Source organism: Zonotrichia leucophrys, chromosome 12 (genome assembly GCF_028769735.1).
Source record: "Zonotrichia leucophrys gambelii isolate GWCS_2022_RI chromosome 12, RI_Zleu_2.0, whole genome shotgun sequence".
NCBI classification, from domain to species: domain Eukaryota; kingdom Metazoa; phylum Chordata; class Aves; order Passeriformes; family Passerellidae; genus Zonotrichia; species Zonotrichia leucophrys.
The window spans coordinates 3,503,189-3,527,795 of record NC_088182.1 but is presented as its reverse complement, the minus strand read 5'-3'; the positions used below and the strand labels follow the sequence as shown (position 1 = coordinate 3,527,795).

The following is a 24,607-nucleotide window of genomic DNA, read 5'->3' as shown; positions in this document are numbered from 1 at the left end:
CTACAATTTTTATGTGGACTTCATAGTGCATTTACTTTACAGACAGGTAAATGTATGCAGGTGAGTTACTTAAATGTGCAGATTCATAGTAAGTTAAAGCTTTTTTGGGGGAAAAAAAGCTATGTCCAAGCTGCCAGGCCCCTGCTCACAGTGCTGGAGGGTACAGAAACACCCACCAGCCACTGGGAACAATACTTTCCTCCCAACATTTCCAGCTTCTGTGTGTGCCCTGTTGGAACTGACCATCTCTGGACACACACTGTGCTTACCCAAGGTTTGCAGCCTTGTACCCCACAACAGGAGCACTCCTGCCCACCTTGAGGGAAGTCCAGGCTTGCTGCTATGGGATCACAGCTGTGCTCCCAAGAGCCCAGAAAGGAGCAAAGCAGCCATGGAGGTTAACTCACCCTCCCTGGGCACAGCTGGGTGATGCCCAGCACACCAAGCTAACCTTGAGCCCAGTGCTGCTGCCACACACCAGCACAGCCCCAGCTGTCCCTGCACAAGCCACCCTCCCTCCCTCCTTGGTGCTCTGACAGAATCCCAGAGCCACCAGACTGCTGCAGTAACTTCTGCTACCCAAGGGCTCCCCTTTCAACACCTCTCCTCCAATTAAGACCCCCTGCCCTTCAAATCAGCCAGCTGCCTGTCTCTTCTCCACCACTCAAGCTGCTTGTGTGTAAAACCAATAAGACACACACAATTCCCCCAGAATAATTCACCATTTTTACGTGATGCGGGTTTACAAATTTTTAAGACTATGCTCAATCACAAACATTTCCTAAAGCTTATGAAATATTTCTGTTAAATTGATCCACGCCCATAGATAACAAATGAAAATGGTTTTATTCCTCCTCAAGGCACCTGTAATAACGGAGCAATGGCAGCAAACAGGCAGCAAGCAGCTCCCTGGCCCTATTAGCATTACAGAGGGAAGCCTCCCCTTCTGCTGCTAATGATGTGCTCTACCCTGCATCCCCAGGAGACAAATGACTGCACTGCCTGATTGACTCCATCACAGGGCCACCATCCATCAATGTATTGCCTCTCTTATTGAAATCTCATCTCAGGAAGAGAAAGTGCTCGGTGCCACTTCCAAAAAAACAGTGAAAGCACTTTCAGAATAAGAGCTCCAAGATATATAATGAGAGCCAAATATTTCAGCAGAGACACACATTTCCAGCAATCTGAACAGATCAGCATGCTTTGTCCACCCAGGACAAGTAAGATTTACATCCTTCTGCTAAACTAGATCTTTTTTCTTTTTAATTAAACAAAGGAATGAAACACGTCCCATAGACATAAATTTCTTGATCAAATTATAACACAGACAGTGAATATAATCATACAGATTAAAAATGGCATCCTGAGGATATTTAGCTAGCTGACTTGCTAAAGGGTGAATTCCAGCATCTCTCACACAGGCTGAAATCACATTAACATCATACAAGCTCCACTGTCACCTGCAAACAGAAGTGAAAAAAAAATATAAATCCTTCCATGTATTTATTTACTACATAGACAACAAAAAAATCAACCAAACACACAAAAACACAACCCTCCAAAAAGCCCAAAAAACCAAAAAAGAGCCATTCTATTCCATTAATAAATACCCCTATAATGTATAAAACACTGCACATGAGACTGGGGTGCAGGGAGTAACCCACACTCTCCACTCATTGGGAGCAGTTTTCTGATTAACCTTACACCACTGAAGCCACCAAATCCCAGCAGTTCTGCACCCTCTGTCCACCTCCCCAAATGGACCACGTGAAGCAGCACATGAATTACCCAGCCACAGTTCCACATGCACAAAAATAATTTAGTTCAGATAAAATATTTTAGATTATGATCAGTCTCACTTCTGTCTACTCAAAAATATAAATCTGAAGAAGACAGCTTTATCTCAGGCAAGATATTTCGTCTCACTTAGCACCTCTGCATGTTACAAACAATTCATTATAACTCTGAAATCCCCATAAACAATCTGCTCGAGAAAACATGTCTAAACATTTATTCCTTGTTTAGCCCTAAATAAAATCCAAAACTGACTTGTTTTGCTTCCATTTTATTTAAAGACGACCAATCTGGTAAGATCCTAAAACTAAAGTTTTTGGAACTTCTGAACAGAGAATTACAGAAGGGTCTGGGTTTGAAGGGATTCTAAAGATCACCTTGTCCCAACCACTCTGCCCTGGGCAGGGACACCCTCCACTATCCCAGGGTGCTCCAAGCCCCATCCAACCTGGTCTGGAACAGTTCCAGGGCTGGGGCAGCCACAGCTTCTCTGGGCAACCTGAGGCCAGGGCCTCACCACCCTCACTATGAAGACTTTCTTCCTAATATCTACTATAACCCTGCCCTCTGTCCAGTTTGAATCCATTCCCCTTGTCCTGTACCTTCACACCCTTGCAAAAATTCCCTCTCTGAATTTTCAGTACCTTGATCCTTGTGGCATAAGGGTGTGCTCCACAATCCCAGGCCAGTGTCTTATAGAAGATCACATTCAGTTCAAATCAGGTCTCCTGGTTTCATTATCCATATTTTAGATCCCTACAAGCCCTTTTCCTTATGAATTTTTACTATTATTTAACAGAAGACTGGCTGGGGGTGTACTTTGAACTTTCAGAAACACAGAGAGAACTTCAGGAATAAAATACTATCCAAGCAATATCCAGTTTTAAGCAATTATTTTGGGAGAACGGGAGATTCACATATTTGGAATACAATGAGTTAGTGAACAGTCAAACAAAACCCAGTGGGCCAGCAAAGAGAAGTGATGCTGTTCTCTCTCACTTATATTTGAGCCAGTCAGAATTACTATCTTTGCCATGTTTAACAGGCAGTGATTTTGCTGGTGCACCAATTAGCACTCTGCTACAAAGAACATGCTCCTAATTAATAGCTGGTTTATGGGAAGAGCAATGTTAAGGATCTGGTTGTACCTCCAGATGCAACAAAAAAGTGCAAAAAGGAGCTCTGCTTGATGTAAAGGAAATCTGTCTGCACAGAGACAATCAATGTATTTAGCATATGCCAGCTGTAAAAGGAACTTACATAAACGTAATGGAGGCATTTCCACATTATTTCTGTTGTATCCTGTAATCCTGGACATCTGCTTAGGGTAGCATGGATGGGCTACTCAGTGTTCTTTGTCTTTTTAAAGTGGCAGTAAGGGAAATTTGCCCTTACCTGTCTGAAACAACTTCAAATAAACACTCATAAACCCTCCTGTAAGGCCTCTTCCCTCTGGAATGGCCAAATTTTCCTTTTACCTTGTGAAGAAATAGTGCAGTGCAAAGAGAGAAAGTACAGCTGCAAGACACAGGCACAGAGAGAGTTTGTATAAATCCTGTTTCAGGTCAGAGCTGTGCATTACAAAACTCCAGCACACCTTGCCAGTGACCTACATTGCAGGACTGGAACCCACTAACCTACAGAACCACCTGAAATCCCACAAAATAGGTCAGTGGGTTTCCTCCTAAGAAGAATTCCCCAGACAAGGAGAGATGCACATGAAATAAAGGACAAGCAGAGCACATGCTCTGCCTGATGCAGGAGCTGTGTCTCACTGTGCTGCCATATTCCTGCAGACAGCAGGACTCCCCAGAAGTGCTGTGAACTTCTGTGTCCCTCACCAAGGGACCCTGGAAGGACCTGTCTGTTCAAGAAGAGTGGAGCAGGAAGAAAAGGAGCAGTGGCACAGCAAGGAACAGTAAGCCAGCGCAGCTGGAGTACAAGTGACACCTGATTCAAGATCAGCAGTGAACTCGGCTGGAGTTATGGCAGGGGTGCCCAAGTTACAGCTCACAAGGCAGGTGTAGCCAGCCAAACAACCCATCCAGCCCACAACACACTTCTTGTCTCCTCTCACCCCTCAGGAGGGTCTTGGGTCTCATACATTTTTTTCAGGGACCTAAAAGTTCAGCCAAAACAGAGTCCCAGAGTGCTGCACGCTGCAGGGGAACACCAACACTGAGCACACTCAGGATGCCACAGGGAACCACACTGTGCATCCACCACTTCCCTCCTCTCAGCTATCACTCTGGGCAACACTGCACACTGCCTTATTTCCAGTTCAACCAATTCCTCTTAGCAGACAAACCCCACATCAGGGTGCAAACACACCCACCAGCGCTGCAAAGGCAGCAGCAGCTGATGGCAACGTGAAACAATCAGGGCAATTAAGAAAGGCATGCAGAGAAAGTTGCTCTGCATTCCTCTGCCTACCAGTTCCCCACAAGGACCTGTGGGGAGCCAGGGGTCAGCATCCCAGTGGACTCCACGTCTGCTCACAGCAATAAAAGAGAGCTGCATGCCCTCTCCTCCTACACACACACACACACTTTGATTTAGATTCCCATCTCCCAGAAAAGCAGCCTATGGAGGAAGGGAAAAATGAATAATATCCACACTGCATATTATCAGTGATGCATTAACACGCTCAGTGTCACAGTTTATCCATTAGATCTTCAGAGAGGCTCCACAAGAAATCAGAGATTAAATCCTGCCACCCACAATTAACCTGAACGTACTCTACATAAATATTATCAACTCCCCTTTCTCATGCTGAAGATTTTATTATTTCTTTTAACCAAAAGATCTTTTATCCTAATAAAAGAAGGAAAACAACCAGGTACAGCTATTGTTACTTAGTAGGACATTCAGAAAAAACATGATAGAAGCAAAGTGAGTCTCAGGAACCACCATACTCCCTATTGAATTTGCCACCCACAGCTTCTCAGGTACCCAAATCTGACAACCATAGCAAAGGGGTATTGCCTTGGTGCTGCACGTCAACACTGAGGATTCTCCCTGCTGAGAATGATTTCCCAGAGGTGCTGAGATCTAAGAGAAATCCTGGGGTGATGGTAATGAGATCATTAATCAGAGCCAAACACCGCAGAGAGCAAATCAGGACACAACTCTCACTTCTTTCAAACAGCCAAAGTACAAGACACAGATCTTGTGCCAGGGTTATGCTTGCACCAGGCTGACAGATAATAGCTGATCTGAAGCTGAACAGCTTCATCTGCTCAGTTGAAAACTCACAGACTAACTCCAAGCTGGTTTAAAAACTAAGTGTAGCATGGATCTGTACCAGAAGTCAGTTCATAGTGGATCAATACTCCAAGCCATGTGGCTGAGACACATGTGGTTCTGCAATACAAGTCACAGACTCAAACTTGGTGTGCTGTCAAACCACAGCCCCAGAATTCAGGGTTTGCTGTGAACCATCAGCATTGTCTGCTTGTCAGATGGTGTTTGCTCCTGCCCTTGGCTCCTCTGCCCTGGTGGGTTTGCCAGAGCTAGCAGCAGCACTCCCCAAATCCACTAAGTGACAGCCACTCACTTGTAGGCAGTGCTGGGGAATAAGGGATGAGACAAAAAGGATCTTGAGAACCCCTGGCACGTGGGCAAACATTTTGCCAATAGGTACTGTGCATTCCAGCAGTGCCCAGGCAGTTCCACTGCACCCTCCCCTACCCCAAGGGCAGTCCCTGAGGGGACACATCCTCAGGATGTGGATGCTCCAGTGGAACACTGCCACAACTCCAGTCCAGCCAATGCCTCACTCCTGCTAATCCAACAGCCATTCAAATTCAGCAATCAACAGGAAAAACAGGGATGATTTAACAATCCAAATAGTGAAATATTCCAGAGTAAAAGCACCAACACTGCTTCCACAACAGCTTTTTTTAGACAAGTTACATATTCCATTTTTATAGAAATTAGGCCATCTTAAGGCCAGCTATGATGCTAAATAAAACCCACCTTTATGCAAGTGAAAGCTAACTAACTTGAGAGAACCAAATGAAACCACTTGGCTTCCAACCTACACCACAGCCACACATCACTGCAAGAGTTTTCAGAACAGTCCTGCAAACACATGGCAAATAAGCAGGGCACATATGATTTGTATGAAGGTCAGGATCATAACTGATTCCTCATTCCAGGAATAGCAGGACTATCTGGTGCCTATTCTGGTCAGCCCAGCTTGGATGCAGAAGAGAATACTTCTCCATGGTGGCATGGACAGTAGTCTGCATCCTTCAAGGGAGTTCAGATCCTGCAAAGGTGAAAATTTTCTGCAGAACTAAAGGGAAACAAAGGGCAGTACCTGACACATCTGTTCCATACAAGAGAATTCATTTATAAATATCAACAGTTTTAGCTCAGCCACCCCTCAAAAATAAGGATGGCAAGAAGGTGAAGCACAACTTGCCTTCAGTCAGTCTGTCTGTCATCAGTCCTTGGGCATTCCACAATTCACATCACTTAATGCAAACTCCAAACCTTGCACTTCAAGCATACAGGTATTAGCAACAAATAAAACAGAAATGCTTGCTCAATTTATACTTGCAGAGGACACACATATTTCAACTCACTTTTGTAGTAAAAGCTCCCATTGTTTTGTTAATTTGCATATCAGACATCCATTTGTTGCTTTCACATTTTCCACTGACTTTAAGTGCATTTCTCTGTACTCAAGGCACATTGATGATAAGGGGATGTGGAGTTTGGAAAAGAAAAGCATTCATCCCAAATTTAGAGAACAATTACCATCAGAGAAGCTCCACCACATCACACCACTTGCCTATTCACCCAGAAAGAAAGTTTCAAAAACCAGTTTCCCTAAAATCTCCCCCTAAAATAAGGAGGGGAGCAAATATTGAGTTCACAATGAAGTCTGAAAACAATCCCATGCAGAAACACTTCCAGCCCTGCCTGGGAGGAGAGAGGAAGTTACAAGAGGTGTACAGGAACACAATATATGTAAACTATCAGAGAACCAAAAGAGAAGAGGAGCAAGAATGCCACTAAGAAAAACAAATAGAAACAGAGAGCCATCACCTACCCCCAGATAGGAACTCACAGGAAATACGAGGCCAAATCCTGCCCTCACATTCTTAGGAAATCCAAAGTAAACTTTCCTTCCGTGTTTGAAGGAGCAATGGATATTGGAAAGGAACCTGCATCTGTGCAGCAAACTTCCTGGCAGTCCCAGTCTTCTCCTGAGTGCAGGGGCTGGTGTTGCTACACCAGAGCAAACCACCACAAGAGCCACAGGACACAAGTGAAAGTGGTGACCAGCAGCAGTTCCCTGTGCTGTGACACCAATAAACATCTCCAGGAAAGGAATAAGGCACTGCAAGCCCCAGCAAACACTCCCCACTGCTCACTCTGCAGCCAGCTCAATCATCATCTCACCCAGCTGAGCTCTGGTGTCTGTGCCATCATCCTCACAGAAGGGAAACAGTAAAAAACTCATCATAGTTGCCTAAATAGAAAGTAATAAAAGTTTAACCATCAAATAGCAAGAATCCAGGTGAGAAATGGAAGTTAGTGACATACTGTAACAAATCCAGTATTCAAGTTCTACAGGTTTAGTATAATCTTTGCACAACAATTCTTCAGAGATGGATTTGACCTAATTTTTATTTAAAAGTGCACCTGAAATATTTATAAACAGCTCCTTGAAAAAAACAGCTGAGTGCAATTTAACTGTTTAGCCTCTACAAGGATTTTGACTTGGCAGGTCAGCTCTAAAACTCACTGCTGTTTGAAGCTCCTTTTACAAGATCCTAGGGAAAGGAGATAGTTGGATCTGAGAAGATAAAACTTCTAACTGCTGCCAGCCACCCCTCCCACACACCAACACATGATATTGAGTCTGAAAAAATATACACACGGTGAGAATTAGCTCAGGGCCTCACCAGTTCTTAAATAAGAGAATATTTATCAGCCAAAGTAAATTCCACAACAAATAACTGGCTTCACAGCAGAGGGAGGGGGGAAGTAGGTCATACCAGATCTTAAAAAAATCCCTGGGCATGCTGTGATTGCACACAATAATTTGATGAAAAACAGTTGCCTCACCATGTCTTTCACTACTTGGTTGAGTTTTGTTTTTTTTTAAGTGAGTTTGATAAATTTCCGTAAGTGTTACTGAAGTAAGTCACAATGAAGCAAGGCAGTTTTAACTGTGGAAAAGTGTCATCAACTTGTCAAATTGCAACTTAAAAGTCAAGCTCATCAGACACCTTATATTTCAAGTAATAAATTATCAATCATAACTCATTAAGTATCTTTACATCAGTCATTTATTTAAAAAATTCTGAATAATTTCCAAGCACTGACTCGTACGTCACATACTATAAAATTCAAAGTAACACCACAAATAGCTCTGACCTCCCAGAACTTCCCAGTACACAATGCTCTCTCACAGCACTCAATCACTCCTGCTTTCTGTTATATTTATTCATAAATTATACAAATATGCAAGAAGACATGATGGGCCATTGAATATTTTAAATACTTTCTCAAATTCTACAAACAAAAGCCATTTTAAAAGCAGCAAAAATGAATAGAAAGCTGATGAATTAAATGAATTAAAATTAGAAGCCATTCATAAGGGTCCATTAAAAGCTAAACAGAATTACAATGTTCTAGACCCGAGGATCACATCTGCAAGTAAGGCTACAGCTCTTAACCTGAAATCATCGACTGCTATTGCTCTTAATGGCCCTTTAAAAGACAACCCATCCTACTACTGCAACAAACAGTTGGAAAATTATCTCTTCAAAAAATAAAAACGCAAAGGCTTGTGCGAGCAGGCTGCTGCTCTCCAAATGAACAGCAGCATGGTGGCCAATGAAAATAAGAGTGGCTGATACAGGATAGATCCCATCTGGGCTCCTACATCCCATCAGGGCTCTGCTCCCACTGGCACCCCGGCACTGGTGTGGCACTGGGAGTGCTGGGGACAGCATGGCCACGCTCCTGAGGAGCAGCTCAGGACCAACACGTTCCACCTGAGCCTGCCGGGAAGCCAAGGAGCACAAACCCACAGGAATCAAACGTGCTGGGAAGGTTCAGCTGCACGACTAAATAACACTGAACGAGTCAAGAATGAGCTCCAGGTGCGCGCAGAACGCTGCTGCCCCAAAGCTGCACCTAACTCAATGCTCTAACCACGCTATTTAGTGGTTTAAGTTCAACACCTCTGTACATTTTGTAAAAAAGCACAGATACTTGTAGCTGATGTGCATCACAAAAAGCAAAGTGAAGCACTTCAGCGCTCTGTTACTGTAACTCAGAGAGTTTCAATGGCCCGAAAACATGCTCCCCATTAAAAATGTAGGCACTTCACATTGTCTAAAGCACAGTGCGAACAATAACAATCCAACACGCTTTCACCTCCTTTGTCAATCAAGCCAAGACAGCCAAGTCATGCAAACAGCCTGCTGATGAGAGCACCTCAATACACAGCTGCACTCAAGGAAAACGACGCCTCTCACAATGGAAACCTCCCAGACTATTTCTTTGGCAGAGCACTGCAATGGGAACTCAGATTTGGAAGGTACAATATGAACAAAATCAGAAATCAACATGGTAGAACAAATCACAAAAAGAAAAGCACAGCACCACATGCCTGCTTTAGCGACAACTGATACTGGCAGGACAAACTTTCCGAACCCTCTAACTGAGAAATAGCAAGTTTGGGGGCTTTTTTGAGATTAAATTAACTACTGCATGTCAGACTCACCACCTCACAAAGACCTCCACAGTTTCTCAGAGCAAGGCAATCACAGAGACCTGACAGCTAAAGCTTTCAAAAACCCGCACCATTCCCACACTGAGCACAAAGCCGATTCCTTTCTGATGACAACAGTCACCGAGAGATCAACATCTCAGGGCGAGAGTTGTTCTCACGGCATCTTTAGTTTCAGCCGTTTCCTTTCTCGCTCCCTAATCCTAAATCATTTCCACTCCCGTAGAGACACAGGTAAACCTCCACCCAAACCACAAAAAGCCATCTGACCCAAACCGAGTCAGAGCGTTTCTGGCTGGCTGTGCATCTCCAAAAGGATCTCTGTACACCAGCAACAACAACAACAAAAAAAAGGCACAGAACAAAAAGATCCAGGTTGCTGCCACATCCACGAAACATGTCTTCCAGCTCCAATTCTCTTGAAAGAGAATTTTTAAAATCCGCGAGCTTTTGAACAGGGACAGAAGGGACCGCATCGGGGGAGAGAGGGGATGCAACCAGCCGATATCCAGGCAACAGAGAAAAAAATCAACAAGTCGGCGCAGCCCAGCGCGGAACACGAGCCGCGTTCAAAGGTGCGGAGGTACCTTGTGGAGGTGCCTTTCCTGACATCGCAGATGCTGCATTTGAAGGCTTCGGCGCTGTTCCTGAAGGTGCACACGCTACAATCCCAAAAGCCTTCGTCGGCTGCAGGTTTGGCTTGCCTTTTCGGCCTTGAGGAGGGGGAGGGAGAGGGAAAGCGTGTGTGTGTACGTGTGTGTTTGGGGAGGAGGAGAGAGGCGGCAGGAGGAGGAGAGAGAGAGGAGGAGGAGGAGGAGAGAAAGAAAACACACACATGAGAAACCATGTTACAGAGCCCCGAAACCCAGCGCCTGCTCGCACCGCCGCTCTCCCGCGGGGCCGGGAGCAGCCGACAAACCCCGACCGGGCCGGGCCCGGAGAGGTGCGGGGGGCGCCGAGCTCCGCCCCGGCCCCGCCGGGCCGAACCCGCCGGGCCGGGCCGCCCGCGTCCCCCCCGCCCGCGGCGGGAGGGTGGGAGGGTGGGTGGGCGAGTTTGCGGGCTGGGAGGCGCGTTCCCTCCTCCACCTTGTTAAACCTCCCTTTGTCTGGGAGCGGCGAGTGCGCGGAGCGGGGAGTGCGAGCGAGCGGAGCCGCCATGGCTGCGCTCGCACCGCACCAGCCCTGGCACCGGCGGCAGGCTGGGAGACACCGGCACTCCTCCTCCTGCTGCCCTTCCACGCTCCCTCCATCTTAGGAGCCTCCCTCACTCTCTCCCCGCCCGCGGCCCCCCCTCCGCCCCGGCCCCCCGCGTACCTGGCGGGGCGGCGCGGGCTCGCCGCCCCCTCCCCGTTCGCTCCCTCCATCTTAGGCGCCCCTCGCCGCCTCCCCCCGCCGGGGCCGAGCACACGCCGGCGGCTGCCAGCCAGGGCCTACTCGCCGCCATCCCCTCGGCCGGGGCCGGGGCAGAGGCGGCCGCGCCGCGCTCCCTCCATCTTACCGCCTCTCCCCGCCCGCCCCCGCGCCCCCGCTCACCTGGTCGGGCTCTTCTTGTCGCCCATGACCATGGATCGGGGCCGCCCCTGCCCTGCGCACAAAGAAAGAGGCGAGGGGAGGGAGGGCGGGGGGACGGGGCTGCCTCCGTCCAGCAGGCTCCGGCTGCTGCGCACCCCGCGCCGCCGATCCTGCCGCTGCCAGGCTCCGCTCCGGACTAGCAGCGCAGCGCAGCCCGGCGCCCTCCCTCCTCCTCCTCCTCCTCCCTCTCTCTCCCTCCCCGCGCCGCGCCGCTCCGGCGGGCGGAGCTGCTGCCGCGCCGCGGCCAATGGGGGCGGCCCCGCCGCCGGCCCTGCCGGGGAGGGAGCGGGGGGGAGCCGGGAGCGCCCCGGGAGCGCCCCCTGCGCCGCCCCGCCGGGTCCCACCCCCGCCCGCGCGGAGCCCCCGCGGGCCGCCCCTCCCGCGCCGCGGCCCCTCCGCGCCGTGAGGGCTCGGGCTCCGCGCAGCCCGCGGGTGGCCCCTTCCCGTCCCTGCCCCCTCGGAGGGTTCGTCGCCCGCCTGTCCCCCGGGGAGCGGGGCTGCCGCGGGCGGGACGGCGGCGCACGGGGGACGGCAGGCCCCCTCCGAGAGGGGAAGGGCGGCCAGAGCCGGCTCGCCCGGCCGGTGGCTGCGCCGGGAGTGCCGGAGCGGCTGGGCAGAGGGAGACAACTCCTGCGGCGTGCCCTGACCTCGGGGACGGGCTCCCGGTGCCCTCACGGATGCCTCGGCTGCCGCCTCCGTGAGTTGGCTTCAGGCGCGGGGTCAGGGCAGCGGCCCGCCCAGAGGCCAAGGTGTTTCGACAGCGCTGCTGTAGTGCTGCTTCCAGAAATGTTCCCATCAGTCCCTCAGTGATCTATCGACTCCACCAAGCACGGGCTGTGCTTCTGCAAAACTCCTGAGGTGGCAAAACGTGGCTTTCCTAAAAAGTGGCATTCTCCAAAAGTGGCGTTTCCCGAAAAGCAGCAGTCCTGCCCTGAGATTCCCCACGGCCCCCGGGGCCTGTGCAAGCGCTGGCAGGGATGGGATGGTGACATGGCAGGCATGAGCTGTCACTGCCTTTGCTGAGCCCCTTTCGCATGGGGCTGCTTCCTCTGCGGCAGCCAGCGGGGACGAGGCCGTGAGCAGCTGAGCAAGGATGGCGCAAGGGGTGATGAGTGAAGGGTAAAAAGTTGGTACAGCCACACACGGCTTGCAGAGCAGGCATTCTTTCACTGTGCTCTTCCACTGTGCTTTTCACTGTGCTTTCCCACCTTCTCAGTGGTGACTAAACCAGGCAAACATCTCCCATCAGTGAGCAGCAAACTTCATCCCCAGGCAAGGCGCAGGGCAGACAGGAGGGATGTGGGCAGCACAGGGCTGTACCTGAGAGAGTGGTGAGTGGGGCTGCAGGGAGAGCGTGGAGACAGCCTGAGCAGGGTTAATCCATGGCTGAGTACAAGAGGAAAAAATAAAATTATTGCTTGAAAGCAAACCAATGTAAGTGGCTTAAAGCAGGATAGGCACCTACATAGCAGGAGGCAACATAACCATGTCCTGTGCATTAAAGCTTTAGGAATCTGGACTCACAAGCCACAGAGGGTTTTTCCCTCGAGCAATGCCCATTTTAACAGTCAAATCATGCTGACAGAGTCACCTCCCATATTTAAGAGCTTCCTGTAATCCATTTACTCTACCCAGCTCCCCCCCATGCCCACCCAGGTAATTTAACCCTTGCTGTCACCTCCACCAACCACTTTCATTTCCAGACAGACTTCCACTGGCTTTTTTCTTCACCACACAAGTTCCTGAACAATACAGCAAGATGCAGACATACTCCAAGGGCAGAGTTAAGGTTGCACAATTATCACATGTAGGAAGTGTCATTTTCCCATTGCATCTGCTGTTTTCCAAACATTTTTGCTCTTTTAGATTATAGCTGTAACATTTGCTTTGGGAATCTGTGTGGGAACAGGAGCTCAGCAGTGCTTGTGGGGTCTGGTAAGCAGAGACCTGGTGTGCAATCACTTCCAGACCTTTGTGACAATGGAGAGTGTGGGGACAAGAACAGCACCATTCTTGGGGACAAGGTCAGTGCAGAACCTGAGAAGCACAGAAAGGCAGAAAGCACTGAAATTTTGACTTAGGCATGGTCCAGCTCCCATTTTCTGCCACAAGTGTTTCTCTTAGCTCCAGTGTTGTGTTAAGCAGAGTGACAACCACCACAGGCATAAAGTAAGTTTTTGTGGAAGCAGCAGGGAGCTGTGGCCCATTTTTAGAAAGCAGTTTATCTCCTAAAAAAAGTTTCAGGGTTGCTGTTTTCATAGCAAAAGTTGTTTTCTTTCCAAAAACCTGCTACATCCTTCCTTATCAATTCCCCTGGAAACCTTCCTTCCTTGACAAATAACCCTTTCAACGTCACGTGTTAAAAACTTGGCAAGCCAAGCACAGCGTGACTTCATTCAATCCCGTGCATCCATCAGGAGGTGATCATTCCCAGTTTGTCAAACACCCTTCAAGCCACAGTTGGGGGTCTCTTCCTTCATGGAGGGTTCCAGAGGAGTGCCATGGTCACTGGTGGGCTGATCCAGCCAGAGCTTTTGGGGTGCTGTGTCCTGCAAGCAGCACTTCCCTGCTGGCATCTCCAGACACCAACACACCAAGACAGGAACCACTGGCAAAAGTCAGGGCTGAAAATACAGTCAAGCTAAAGGGCAAGTGCTTTGGTGGGGGTATTTCTTTCACACTCAATGAATTATCCCGCCAGCCTCAAAATTCACCAAGGTGGCACAGGTAGTGCATCCCTCTGAGCATCTGAGGATTTTTAATGGAGTTTGGGCTCTCATGTCCTCGCAAGGCAGCCTTGGGCAAGTTATTTAACACTTCGCCTTAACTCCAGTAGTCTGGATTTCAAAACTGTAAGGAATGAATTTTCTAGGCTCCCACATGGCACAAGTTTTCTAACTCATTCCAGCTAAATGGTTTGAACTTCACAGTGATGTTCAGCAGGTCCTAAATCCGCCTGAAGGAATTCCCACCCTTGCCTACAGAAGATGCCACTTTCTCATTGATGCCAAATGTGTGCTGTTTGAGAGTACTCTCATCTGTGAGAGGATCCTGTTAATCCACTTCTTCCCACCCTTCCCTCACCACGTGGGTTTTTAACAGCAAAATCCTTGTAAAGAGACCTTGCTGCAGGTGTTTCCAGGGCACCACAGACACGGCAGTGGGGAGGGCAGGTTCACAACAGGCCACAAACCTCTTGGGCCAACCCAGCAGCCACAGCCTATGCTGGGAGGTCCAGAGCAAACTTCAGTACATCCTTCATATCTGAACAGAGATGTTGGGATGAAACAGATGGAGCTTCATTCCCCTCTGCAGCGTCCCCTCACCCCAATGGCATTGCAGCTACTCCTGCTTCAGCCCTAAAAACAGGCAACAGCCCAAGCCCACAGTGTGGCAATCCATCTCCCTCCCCAGAGCAACTGGCCAGAGATGCTCCCAGATGTGCTCCTGAGATAAACACCCTGTTAGCAGCTTCTTCAGCACAGTGAGACCTCAAAAACCTGGGGTGCCAAGAGTGAAGGGGTAATTCCCTGCACCTGGACCATCAGTATAAAAAGGATTTAAAAATAAACAGGGATGCTGCACCCAGCCAAAGTCACTGTTTTTGCATAGGGTTCAATGCCAAATATAAATATTAACTTGAGCTTCTCAGCCCCCTTGGTCACTGTGGTAAATACACATTTTTTAAATTTTGCATCAGACATGCATAACTTCTCAGAAGTGACTGCTGCCCTGAACAGCCCAAAGTCTAACCACTAGTAAATGCCTTTGCTGTGGATTTAATAAGGAATTTGTTATATAGGAGTTGGAATCAGGCTCAGGACACAGATCTCTCTATTAATTTTGCCAGACCGAGAAGGATCAGAAGTGATGCTGCCGCTCTCCGGGGCAGGGAAGTTGCGTATCACCACACAATTAGCACCTTTTAGTAGAAGTGGGTAGAAAGGGAAATTAGCAATTGAGGGTAGAAATGGTGAGCCACCTACACAAGAGCGCCTTGACAACCAGCATTCATTTTGCTGTGTCCTCCTGAAGAGGCTTAAATGTGTTTAACCTCCACAGGTTTCCAGCATGAGGAGAAACTGTCCAGGAGTGGAAGAAAAAGAAGCTGTGTGAAGGCCAGCAGACTTCACACAAAGCAGCATAATGTTTGCCATACATAAGAGCATCCTTGGCAAGGCAGGCAAGAGCCTGTGCTCAGAGCCTGGAAGTCTTCACCACAAAATAAAATACCAAACCAGAAAACAAGCATTGCCCAGAGGCACTGGTGGCCAACATACTGCACCCTCTCTTGCTTTCAAAGCACAGCGTTAACTGCCATGGGGTTTGGGTCCTGATGCCAGAGAGAAGTCAGGAGGAAACTACTCTTGGAAATCTCACGTAGCACTTGACAACATCTTTGAATATATGGCCCAGACTGAGTTCATAAGCTTTTTGGGAAGAGCATTGTGCTAGGGATTGTATAAACACAGAGCTGGCTGATGGATGGCCCTGGTGCAGCACAGAGATGTATGCACACTCCAGCAAAACTTACTGAATTAACAACCATTTTGGCTTAATACAGGGACACTCAGAGACTTTACTGATAATTGGGGGGGGGAATGATAAGCAGAAGTTACCACACAGTGTTCCATTTTCCAGACTTCAGGAATGAGTTGGATGCAAGGTCACATGGGATATTTTTAGTTGTGCTGAGAGCACAAGCATAGCAAAGTGGGCAAGGGACGAAGCAAGAAGGAGCTGGAGAGATAATTGGTAGAGGTCCGCATAAAACTGCCTGTGGATTGAGCACTACTTGATATTTCCTTTAGTGACTCCATTAGGAAAAGGAGATGAGAAGATGAGAATGTCGCACTGAAAAAAGAGAGCAACTTTGAGAGAGCAAAATGGAAATGGGGTGAAATACTCAGTTACTGGCTTTGGCAGCTGGCTGCTTGTAGTCAGCCTTTCTCACCTGGAGCAGAAGCTCATTGGTCTGGCAAGCAGGAGGGAGAAGAGCTGCCTCAGGTGTTTGAGTGCCACTGGTGTGACAGCTCCTGGAAAAGCCAATGCCAAGCAGGAGTGTCAGAAGTACCAATGAATAAAGAGACAGGGAAGCATTTAACACCACTGAACAGTGCACAAGCAAGATCTTGTTGGAATTCTCCAGCTGAAGACAAAAATGCATTCAAGCACGGACAAGCATGGAGAAGAGTTTCTAGGATGGTCAGGGGAATGGAAAACCTGTTTTATGAAAGAAGTCTCTAAAAACTCAACTTTCTCAGCCTGCTGAAACAAAGGAGTAGGTATGACCACTGTAAAATGCACTGGGGAAGGAGGCAGCACATTGCAGCAATGCAAGAGCTCTTAGACAAGAATGAAGAGCACAACTGATCCATGCTGGACATGTGGGATGGAAACTAGACATCTGTTTCTAACCTTCAGAGGAACACGGAACAGAAACAGCTTTGCAGAGGGAGGAGCAGAGGCACTCAATGTAAAGATGGACCTTGATCACTCACAGAAGGAATCACCCAGCAGAGCAGCTCACAGTGCCTGTGATCCCGCTGAGGTCAGACCCCAATGCTGTCACCAGAGCCCTGTCTCTCCCTTCTCACCCACCCACACCAAAGGATCTCATCTGGCTTGTTCCCACCCAGCAGATTTCAGTGGATGTTCTCTCAAGGGAAGGGAAGACGTACAGGGAGAAGAAAACTCTTCATCCAGCTTTTGTGCCGAGAAATGGATTTCTCAAACATCCTGGGATCTCTGATTTGCTTCTAAATTTGGTATGTGGGTTTTTTCCTCCCAGAAAACTTAAAACTTCCTGTATTCAGCAAAATAAGGGTATTTTTAAAGTTTTCTTTCTTTCTATTTTTTTTAATCTATTTTTAGATAGTCTTTCATGGTTTCTTTGGAAAAAAGTTGTAGAACTGAATTAGCAAGTGATCAAATGCCGACTATCAGGAACTTCAAAAAGCAAGCCAAAAACTTTCTATCAGAAACAGCCTGCCGAAGAGCAACGTAGGAGAAAAAGGATCTGAAAGATGAGGAGCAATATGCAAGCAGCAGCCAGTGCCAGGAATCTCCGGGGTCTGTAAACCCTTAAAATGCCAGACAGACTGGAGTGAAAAACAGCCTGAAAGGTAGAGAGGCATAAAACACTCTGCATGCAACAGCGTTAAATATAAAACTCGGCTGAGTAGTAAAGAAAGCCAACAAAAACTAGAGGCTCTAGCTAAGCATCCTGCATGCTGTACTCTACAGATAGCAAAGGCTGTGCAATTTAAATCTGTAATCCCCTCCCAAGCAAAGAGGCTTTTGCAACAGCGCAATCTGGATGTCACCAGCATATGAATAGGCATCTTGGGACTGATCTGGAGAGCAGAGGTCAAAGTTTAGTGATGTATGTACTTGTCTCCCTAATGGGTCTTATTGATTATTATCCATAGAAACAAGCAACATCTCCAAATCTGCCTCCCCCTTTGGGCTAGATGCTGGCAACCAGGAAAAAGCACCTTGATCTCCTAGGTCTAAGCTGTTTGTAGAACACTGGAGCCTGTGATAAGGAAACACACAAAGTTGCTGGACAGACTGGTGAAACCCAACAAATGGAAAATTGTCATTAGATCTGTGTAACATCTGCATAGCAATGATATGTGGGAGCACCAGTGTCAAAAAATAACTCCTGATAAAATGTATTTAAAATATTAGGATGACATGAGTGAGGGAAGTCAACATCACAATTCAATTACCTGAGTGAATAACGCATTGTGGAAGGGGCTGAAAAGCCCCAGTACAGGTAAAGTCAAATTCACACTTGTCCAACCACAAGTATTCCAGCCAGGCACCTTAAATACTGCAGTGAAATTGTCCTGTCTGTGATACAAAATGGTGGCAGTCCATTGCTATCTCCACAGCACAAACACCATTTTGTTGGAGCATCTTCAACAGGAGAGCAAAAATGGGAAAAGCACTGGAGATGGAACCAAAATGACCAATGCTGTGTATCCTAGCACAGCGAGCACTGCAGTGGCAGCCAGCCAGCACGGTGGTGGCGAGCACAGCCAGCTCAGGTAGGGCACTGGGAACGCCCTCGGGTGGAGACTAAGCCGGTAAATACGCAAGGTAAGGGTGATTATCAGACCTCCTCAAACTTCCTGACTTTGCAAGGTAGAGCCAGAGAAAGCAGGCTTGCTCCAGAGACTTTGGTACTCACACTTCTAGCTGCTGCCAGAAACTGGAAGTGGGGAAAATGTGGGGAAAAAAAACCCAATCAGCTCTGTCTACAGTATTTCAGAATCTCAGACGCCATCCCATTTGGGTTCAAGTTCAGCAGCCAGCTCAGGCAGCAGGGAGGTCCTGGCTCTCTATGGAGATGTTTGTCCACCTCCATAAGCAAACACAAGGTCAGTAGGGCTGGTCCTGCCCATGTGCAGCCTGAGATCTGGCTGTCTGCTCTGTCCATCCTCATACTCACCCATCTCCCAGCTTGCAGGCTGAAAAGGGGCAGAGGAGTTTGGCAGGGCTCCCCTGGGCAGCAGCAGCCATTTCCCACCAGTGATTCCTGCTCCTGGCTCTGTGGGATGGGCAGTTTGCTGGCAGGGGTTACATAAACCTGGTTATCCACCTGCACATCCTCACTTTGGAAACAATGGGTCTGCCCACCTTGAAAAAGCAGAGAAACTTGGGAGTGAAAAGAAAGGATGGACTGCCATGGATATTGAGCCACAGCACAAAGCAGAGCAGCAGTAGCTGTGTTACTCCAGTGGAACTGTAACAACATGATCCCAGCCCCTGTCAGGAATGTTGTTGTTCAATACACGTCTAAGTCACACAACAACAACAGCCTGCTGCACGCCCAATTTTCTCCCAGGTACAGCAGATCTGCCTTGCTCTGGGGTGTGTGAAAGCACCAGCTCCCGGCAGCCAGAGATGCTGCGCTCTGTGCAGCTGGCACTGGGATCAGCAGCATCTGGGGGAGTGCAGCTACTCAGGACTCACCAAAACAGCAACAACAAAAAAGCCTCTTTTCTCCTAGAGTACAGCTGATTCCCCTTCCTCCCATTCTCTTAACAGATGTCAGAAAAAAGCATGAATGGCTGCAGCTCTGTGCTCAACTCACAGATTTCACACTTGCTGCAGAGCTGGCCTTCTGCTTCTGAACCCAGTTCTGGAAGGTGTTGCTTTTTCAAAAGAAAAATAGAGAGAAAGGGGAAAAAAAAACCTTTAAACACTTAATAGTAAACTCCTTCAAAAGAAAACTTGCTTCAAGCCAAAAAACATTTGCCAAGTTCAACTAAATGTGGATTTTCACGACTCTGTAATAAACACCTCAATATGGGGGTTTCAAAATGAGAATGCTGAGACAACTTTGCTCCAAGCAGCTCAAAAATATATATGTATGAAATACATAACTTGTTTTTTTAAAAAAAATCCAGCTACCCCAAGGAGACATTTTGTGGTATTTCACTTACATATACATATAGAAAAAAACCCCAACCAAACACAGAATAAAACAAAATGAAAAGCTGTGGATTTGTGAGTTGCCCATCATTCCAGTCAGGCAGGAACAGGTGACTCCCCAGAATCAGATCACAGATCTGGATGCTACGGCAGCAGATTAACCTGAGAGCTCTACAGGAAGGAAGCATTTCCAGGTCAGAGAAGGGGTTCACTGCAGAGATGCTCTTGCAGAACCTACCTGACCCTTTTACCTCATCCAGACTCCAGCCAGGGTTCCCATGGTCTCTGTGACTGAGCCCAACAGAGTGGTGCTCCAAGTTGTACTAAGGCTGTGGGTGTCAGAGGGGATCCAGCAGTGCTCTCCTGTAACAGGTAGGGATGAAGTGAGCCATTAAACATCCCTGGGGCTGGAAGAGTCTCAGTTCCTGACCTCTCAGATGTTGAATGGCTTTTCCTGGTGCATAAGGTGGGATCCCAGGGAAGCAGAGCTCTGGGTGTGAGGGATGAGCACATCCATCTCTTCTCAGGGCCAAGTCTGGCTGTTTTGCAGACAGACATTGATTCATTTGGAATGCACCAAAACACCCTTAAATCCAATTTAGGCATTAAAGGGAAAATTCCCCACGAGTGCCTTATGGCAGCTTTGCAGCCCTGAGGGCACCTACAGCTCGTGGAGGAGCAGAGGTGATCCAAAGCGAGCACGGTGGTGCTGCCAAGCACAGCATCCCTGCAGAGAGGAGCAGTGGGACTCTGCTGCCAGGGGACCAATGGCCTTGGGCTGCTTTTAATTCCTGCCAGCTCCCTCGTGCTGTCACGCAGAGGACGGATTGGGAAAGCTGCAGCGGGAGCACAACCCACATTTCCGCAGGGAAGAGACTGGAGTTAGGACTGCAGCCATGAGTTAGCTCAACTTGTCCAAATAAAGGGAGGGAAAAGCTACTTATGTTGTTTCCCCAGCCTCAGAGCAATATACTTCCCTAGGATCAATTCATAACAGGTTGTTGTGTTCAGGGCTAAAATTAATCTTACATCAGGAGAATGGATTAAAACAATGAAGAGCTTCCTGCATTCATTGCTAAAAAAATTAATCTTCTGAGAGCTTCCTTTTCTACTTTCCAACTGGCCACCTTGCTTTCATTCAAGGAAAGCCTGAGTAAAAAAATGTAAAACTGCTTCCAGGTGGTTTTGGTTAAAGCAAACAAAGAGCTGTGAATTGTGTCAGAGCCTGGTTTCAAGGCATGGCAGAAGGTGGAGGGTTAGCCAGAAAGAGAGAACCACCACTGCTGAGATACAGCCACTGGCCTAATTAGGTGGAATAGCTATTAGTGATTCCACCTAATTAGATAATTAGATTAATTATCTAATTAACTGAGATTGTTGTTAGACAAAGGCAGGTAGAGCTTCAGAGGTGATAAGGAAGACATCAGGGCAAGGTTACTCTGATTTATATTGATTTCTTTAACAGTTCAAGAACTCCCCTGGTTCCCACATTTATTTACCCAAGTCTTGCTCCTCTAGGGTTGTTTTAAAGTGATTAAAGCAAGGAAGGGGGAGGATGTCCTTTTAAAAAAAGAGAGGGAAAGAAAAGGATGTTTCACTGCAAGTTTCCCCCGTGCTACTGAAAACCTGAGATTTGGCAGAGTGGAGAAACCAAATGGGGCATAGGAACGAGAACTACCTGTGCTCCCCCTCTTCTTGTGCTTGGATCTTGCCGTGCATCCTCCCCACAGACCTCTTTGGCTACCCAGTGTGTTTGTCTTTGGGGAGAGAGACAACATGTGAGCTAATGATGCACCAACAGCGAGCGGGAGCTGTGGCTGGCAGCTTTTCCTGCATGGCTGGCTCCGTGCTGGCAGTGCTGGTGGGAACCACAAGCCAATTAAGGAGGCCTCGTTGCGGTAGACGTGGCGTAAAAGGAGCATTAGAGCATCCTGCCCCAGAGACCTGGCAGTCCTGGATACCCGAGGGTGAGCACAAGGCAGGTTTGCAAGTTTAATAAGCCAAGTCCTCCCCGCTCAGGCGTGAAGATAATATTATGCCAGGCAGGCCCGGGTGGAGGAGGCAGAGCTTCCACAATTTCAGCCACCTGCTTTGAATTTCACCACCACAGACTCAGGCCCATAGTGCAGCCCGAATTTTGGGAGGCACAGGAGGGCACGCAACTGAATCCACCCTGTCCTTCCCGCCCTACATCTATTGTTAGATGCATCAAGGAATTTGACCCACTTTGGGAGTTTCTGGTGGTTTTTCACATTCCGTTTGTCCTTTCTGACTAACATTTTGCACTTGTTTGTCACAGCCCTGGCTCAGCTCCCTGTGGTGGATGCTCACATTGCTGGAAAAAGATCCAGCTGCTGTATCCCACTGTGTTTAGAGCTGCTAAGCTCTGAGTGGATCCAGGACACTACCCACGCTGGGTTTTGAGGCACCCTCCTTTCTCACTGAGCTTCCCTCCTCCAGTTGGCTTGAATTCAGGCCTTACAGGCTTTGTATGCTTGCTCACACCAAAAGCACAAGCTTTGCACACCATGACACAATCCTTGCAGAGGCCCATAACAAATGCAGTCCCAGGTGGGCTTTCCCCTTGGTTTTGGAGCTTGGCTGGTCCCTGCTCATGCTGCAGAGCACAACAGCATTTAGTGATCTGGACTAGGATGTCCTCAGCACAAGGGCCCTTTGGCTCAGCTCCCTGCAGGAATCCTCACAAATCAGCCATATGGCAGAAGATAATGGTTCACACACCTTGTCAAGAGCTCAGAGGTGACTTACGGTTTATCTCCTCTGATCCCACAGATGCACCAGCCCCTTCCCACCACAAATGCCTCCCCAGCTCTCTCCCTGATTCTGCTGCACACCTCTGAGGTTTCTCTTTTGTATGCCCTCCTATCACTTGACTTCTTCATTCAGCCTTAATACCTGTGTATAATAATAGCTTAATAACTTTATAATAGCTTCAGCCTGTCTCCTGGGAGGTACAGAAATAAGCCTGTCTTTCCTACTTGCAGACACTGTGTGAACAGATCCATTATTGGTCACACCAGGACCATGAGGACTCTCAGCACCCATTGCTCCTTCTGCAGTGCCTTGGCAGCATCCTTTTGGGCAGGATGCTCTTCCAGGCCACATGGAAAAGCTGCATGGGTATCTCCTGGACAGGCTGTGCCCTGCCAGGTGTGCTGTGTGGGGTTCCCACACTCTCCTCCTGCACCCCAAAAAGCCACAGAGGCCCCAGCCCCGATCTCAGGCAGAACTTGCTGTTTCCTGACAGAGCAGCCAGGTCTCCACGGGAGCTAAAGGGTTGCAAACTCAGAGCAGCCACATCCCTGCGAGCCGCCGGCCATCTGGTAAGAGTATTGGAGAGAGGGACTTCCAAAGCCAACAGACGCTTATTTTGCAGAGTTTTTCCACTGTAGAGAAAAATCACAAAAATTTCTATTTTGTTGTGTCATAGTCCTGGTAGCTAAGAGAGATTTTTATCAGTTTCAACAAACCTTGAAAGCCATTGCAGACCTTGGGGAAGGAGCACCCTTCAGCCAGCCATGGGATGTGGTGTCCTGGGAAAAGACAGGTCTCCAGGAGTCCTGGAAGGTCGTGTCCCCTCTGGAAAAACTTTCCCCAGTGGGTTGGGTCTCCTTGGAAATCTGCCACCAATGTGCCAAGGCTGTCCCCCCTTATCCAGCAGGACACAGGGAGACCACAGGCTGAGAGAAATGAATTTAAAGCAGATTTTCAGTCCCTATCACAAAATCTGGCTGTTCTGCTGCAACAGTAGTTCAACAAGTTTCAGGAACCAGGCTGTAAGAAATCAGGCAATAAAGCTGGAAGCTGATCATCCACAGAGTCCAGCAGCATTAATGTGCTGATCACATTTGGTGCTGAAGGGCCCAAGTGGGCAGTTATTTAATTTTTGGGGGGCTTGGAAATGAACCAGCACATCTCACCAGCATCCCCAGAGCTCACACCCCCAGAGGACAGTAAATCAGGGAACGGTGCACAGGCAGTGCATTGACACTCCTCAGCATAAATATCAATTTTCACACTGTGGTCAGGTTCTGTAAGTGTGGGGAATTGGTGTGGCAACGGGATTTTAACGAGGTCTGGCTGCGATTAATCCCTTTCTAGGCAGTTCCTCTAAAGGCTCCATTCCTTGCTCAGGAATTACAAGACTAAAGTGAACTGTAAGAGACCACAGTGAACACACAGATGAAACCATCCAAGGATGGAAAACAAAGGTACTGGCTGGAAATTATTAAAACAGCTCAAAACCATGGAACTTACCCAAAATGGAAGGTACCTTGGAACAAGTAAGAAATATCATATTGCAATTAATGCAGCGCAGGATATGAGAGCAAGACAGAGCCTACCTATGAAAGAGCATTCCAGTAGTGGAGCAAAACCTGTGGCCAAGCCTGGCGAGTGTGCTGGGGACACCCATCCTGGCCTGGGGCGGATGGGAAGCGGCAGCAACCCCGGCAGGGTGAGATAAAGCAGTACTGAGCTGGCTCACTCAGGTTCCAGCTCTTCCATCACTCACCCTCCAGCTTTTACCCCTGCGGCACAGAAGATTCCCTGCCCAGAAGGCAGCCTGGCTGCGCCAGAGTGCGCTGGGAAAAGGGAGAGCGGCTTTGCTGTGCCGGGGAAGCGAACGCCTCCCTGCAGCCGATCCCCATCGCTCGTTATCTGCCCGCAGCTGCTCGCAATCTGGCCCCGCAGATAAGGGAGGCAGCGCTCCCCATCCTTCCCTGCCTGCCGCCGGTGAGGTCTGGCAGCTCCGCGCCTGCTGGGGCCGGGACAGCGGGGACAGCGGGGACACGGCTGTGGCCGGAAGGTGCGGCTGTCCATGGGGATGGCAGGGCTCCCTCTCACACATGTGCTCCAGCCCACAGCCCTCCTGTGCTGGTGTGGATCCCTTCCAGACCCATCCCTCCTCTCCATCCTCTCTGCCATCCCCCTTCCCAGCTGTAGTAGGAACTCGGTACCCTTCTTTCTTCCAGCTCTGTCGAGTGCATCCACTGTAAAAGGGCCAAATTCATC

General features: G+C 48.6%; 1 protein-coding gene and 1 long non-coding RNA gene across 3 annotated transcripts in view; both read right to left on the bottom strand.

Annotated features, from left to right (window-relative positions):
• RYBP (RING1 and YY1 binding protein) overlaps positions 1-11,312 on the bottom strand; it is a 40,874-nt gene extending 29,562 nt beyond the window's left edge. The window contains exons 1-2 of one of the 2 annotated variants that reach the window (XM_064723930.1): positions 11,090-11,312; positions 10,144-10,269 (exon numbers count right to left, since the gene is read on the bottom strand). In XM_064723930.1, coding sequence (XP_064580000.1) covers positions 10,144-10,269; positions 11,090-11,121 — 158 coding nt within the window. In that variant the 5' untranslated portion in view covers positions 11,122-11,312. Of the gene's footprint in view, positions 1-10,143; positions 10,270-10,870; positions 11,001-11,089 lie in introns of those variants that run through there. The other variant, XM_064723929.1, reaches the window with a different exon arrangement.
• Positions 11,313-19,758: 8,446 nt separating this feature from the next.
• LOC135453174 (uncharacterized) lies at positions 19,759-24,085 on the bottom strand. The gene is made up of 3 exons (XR_010441784.1): positions 23,938-24,085; positions 23,065-23,274; positions 19,759-22,980 (listed from the first exon to the last, which is right to left on the bottom strand). It is a non-coding gene; the product is annotated as an uncharacterized LOC135453174 (long non-coding RNA).
• Positions 24,086-24,607: the final 522 nt, after the last annotated feature.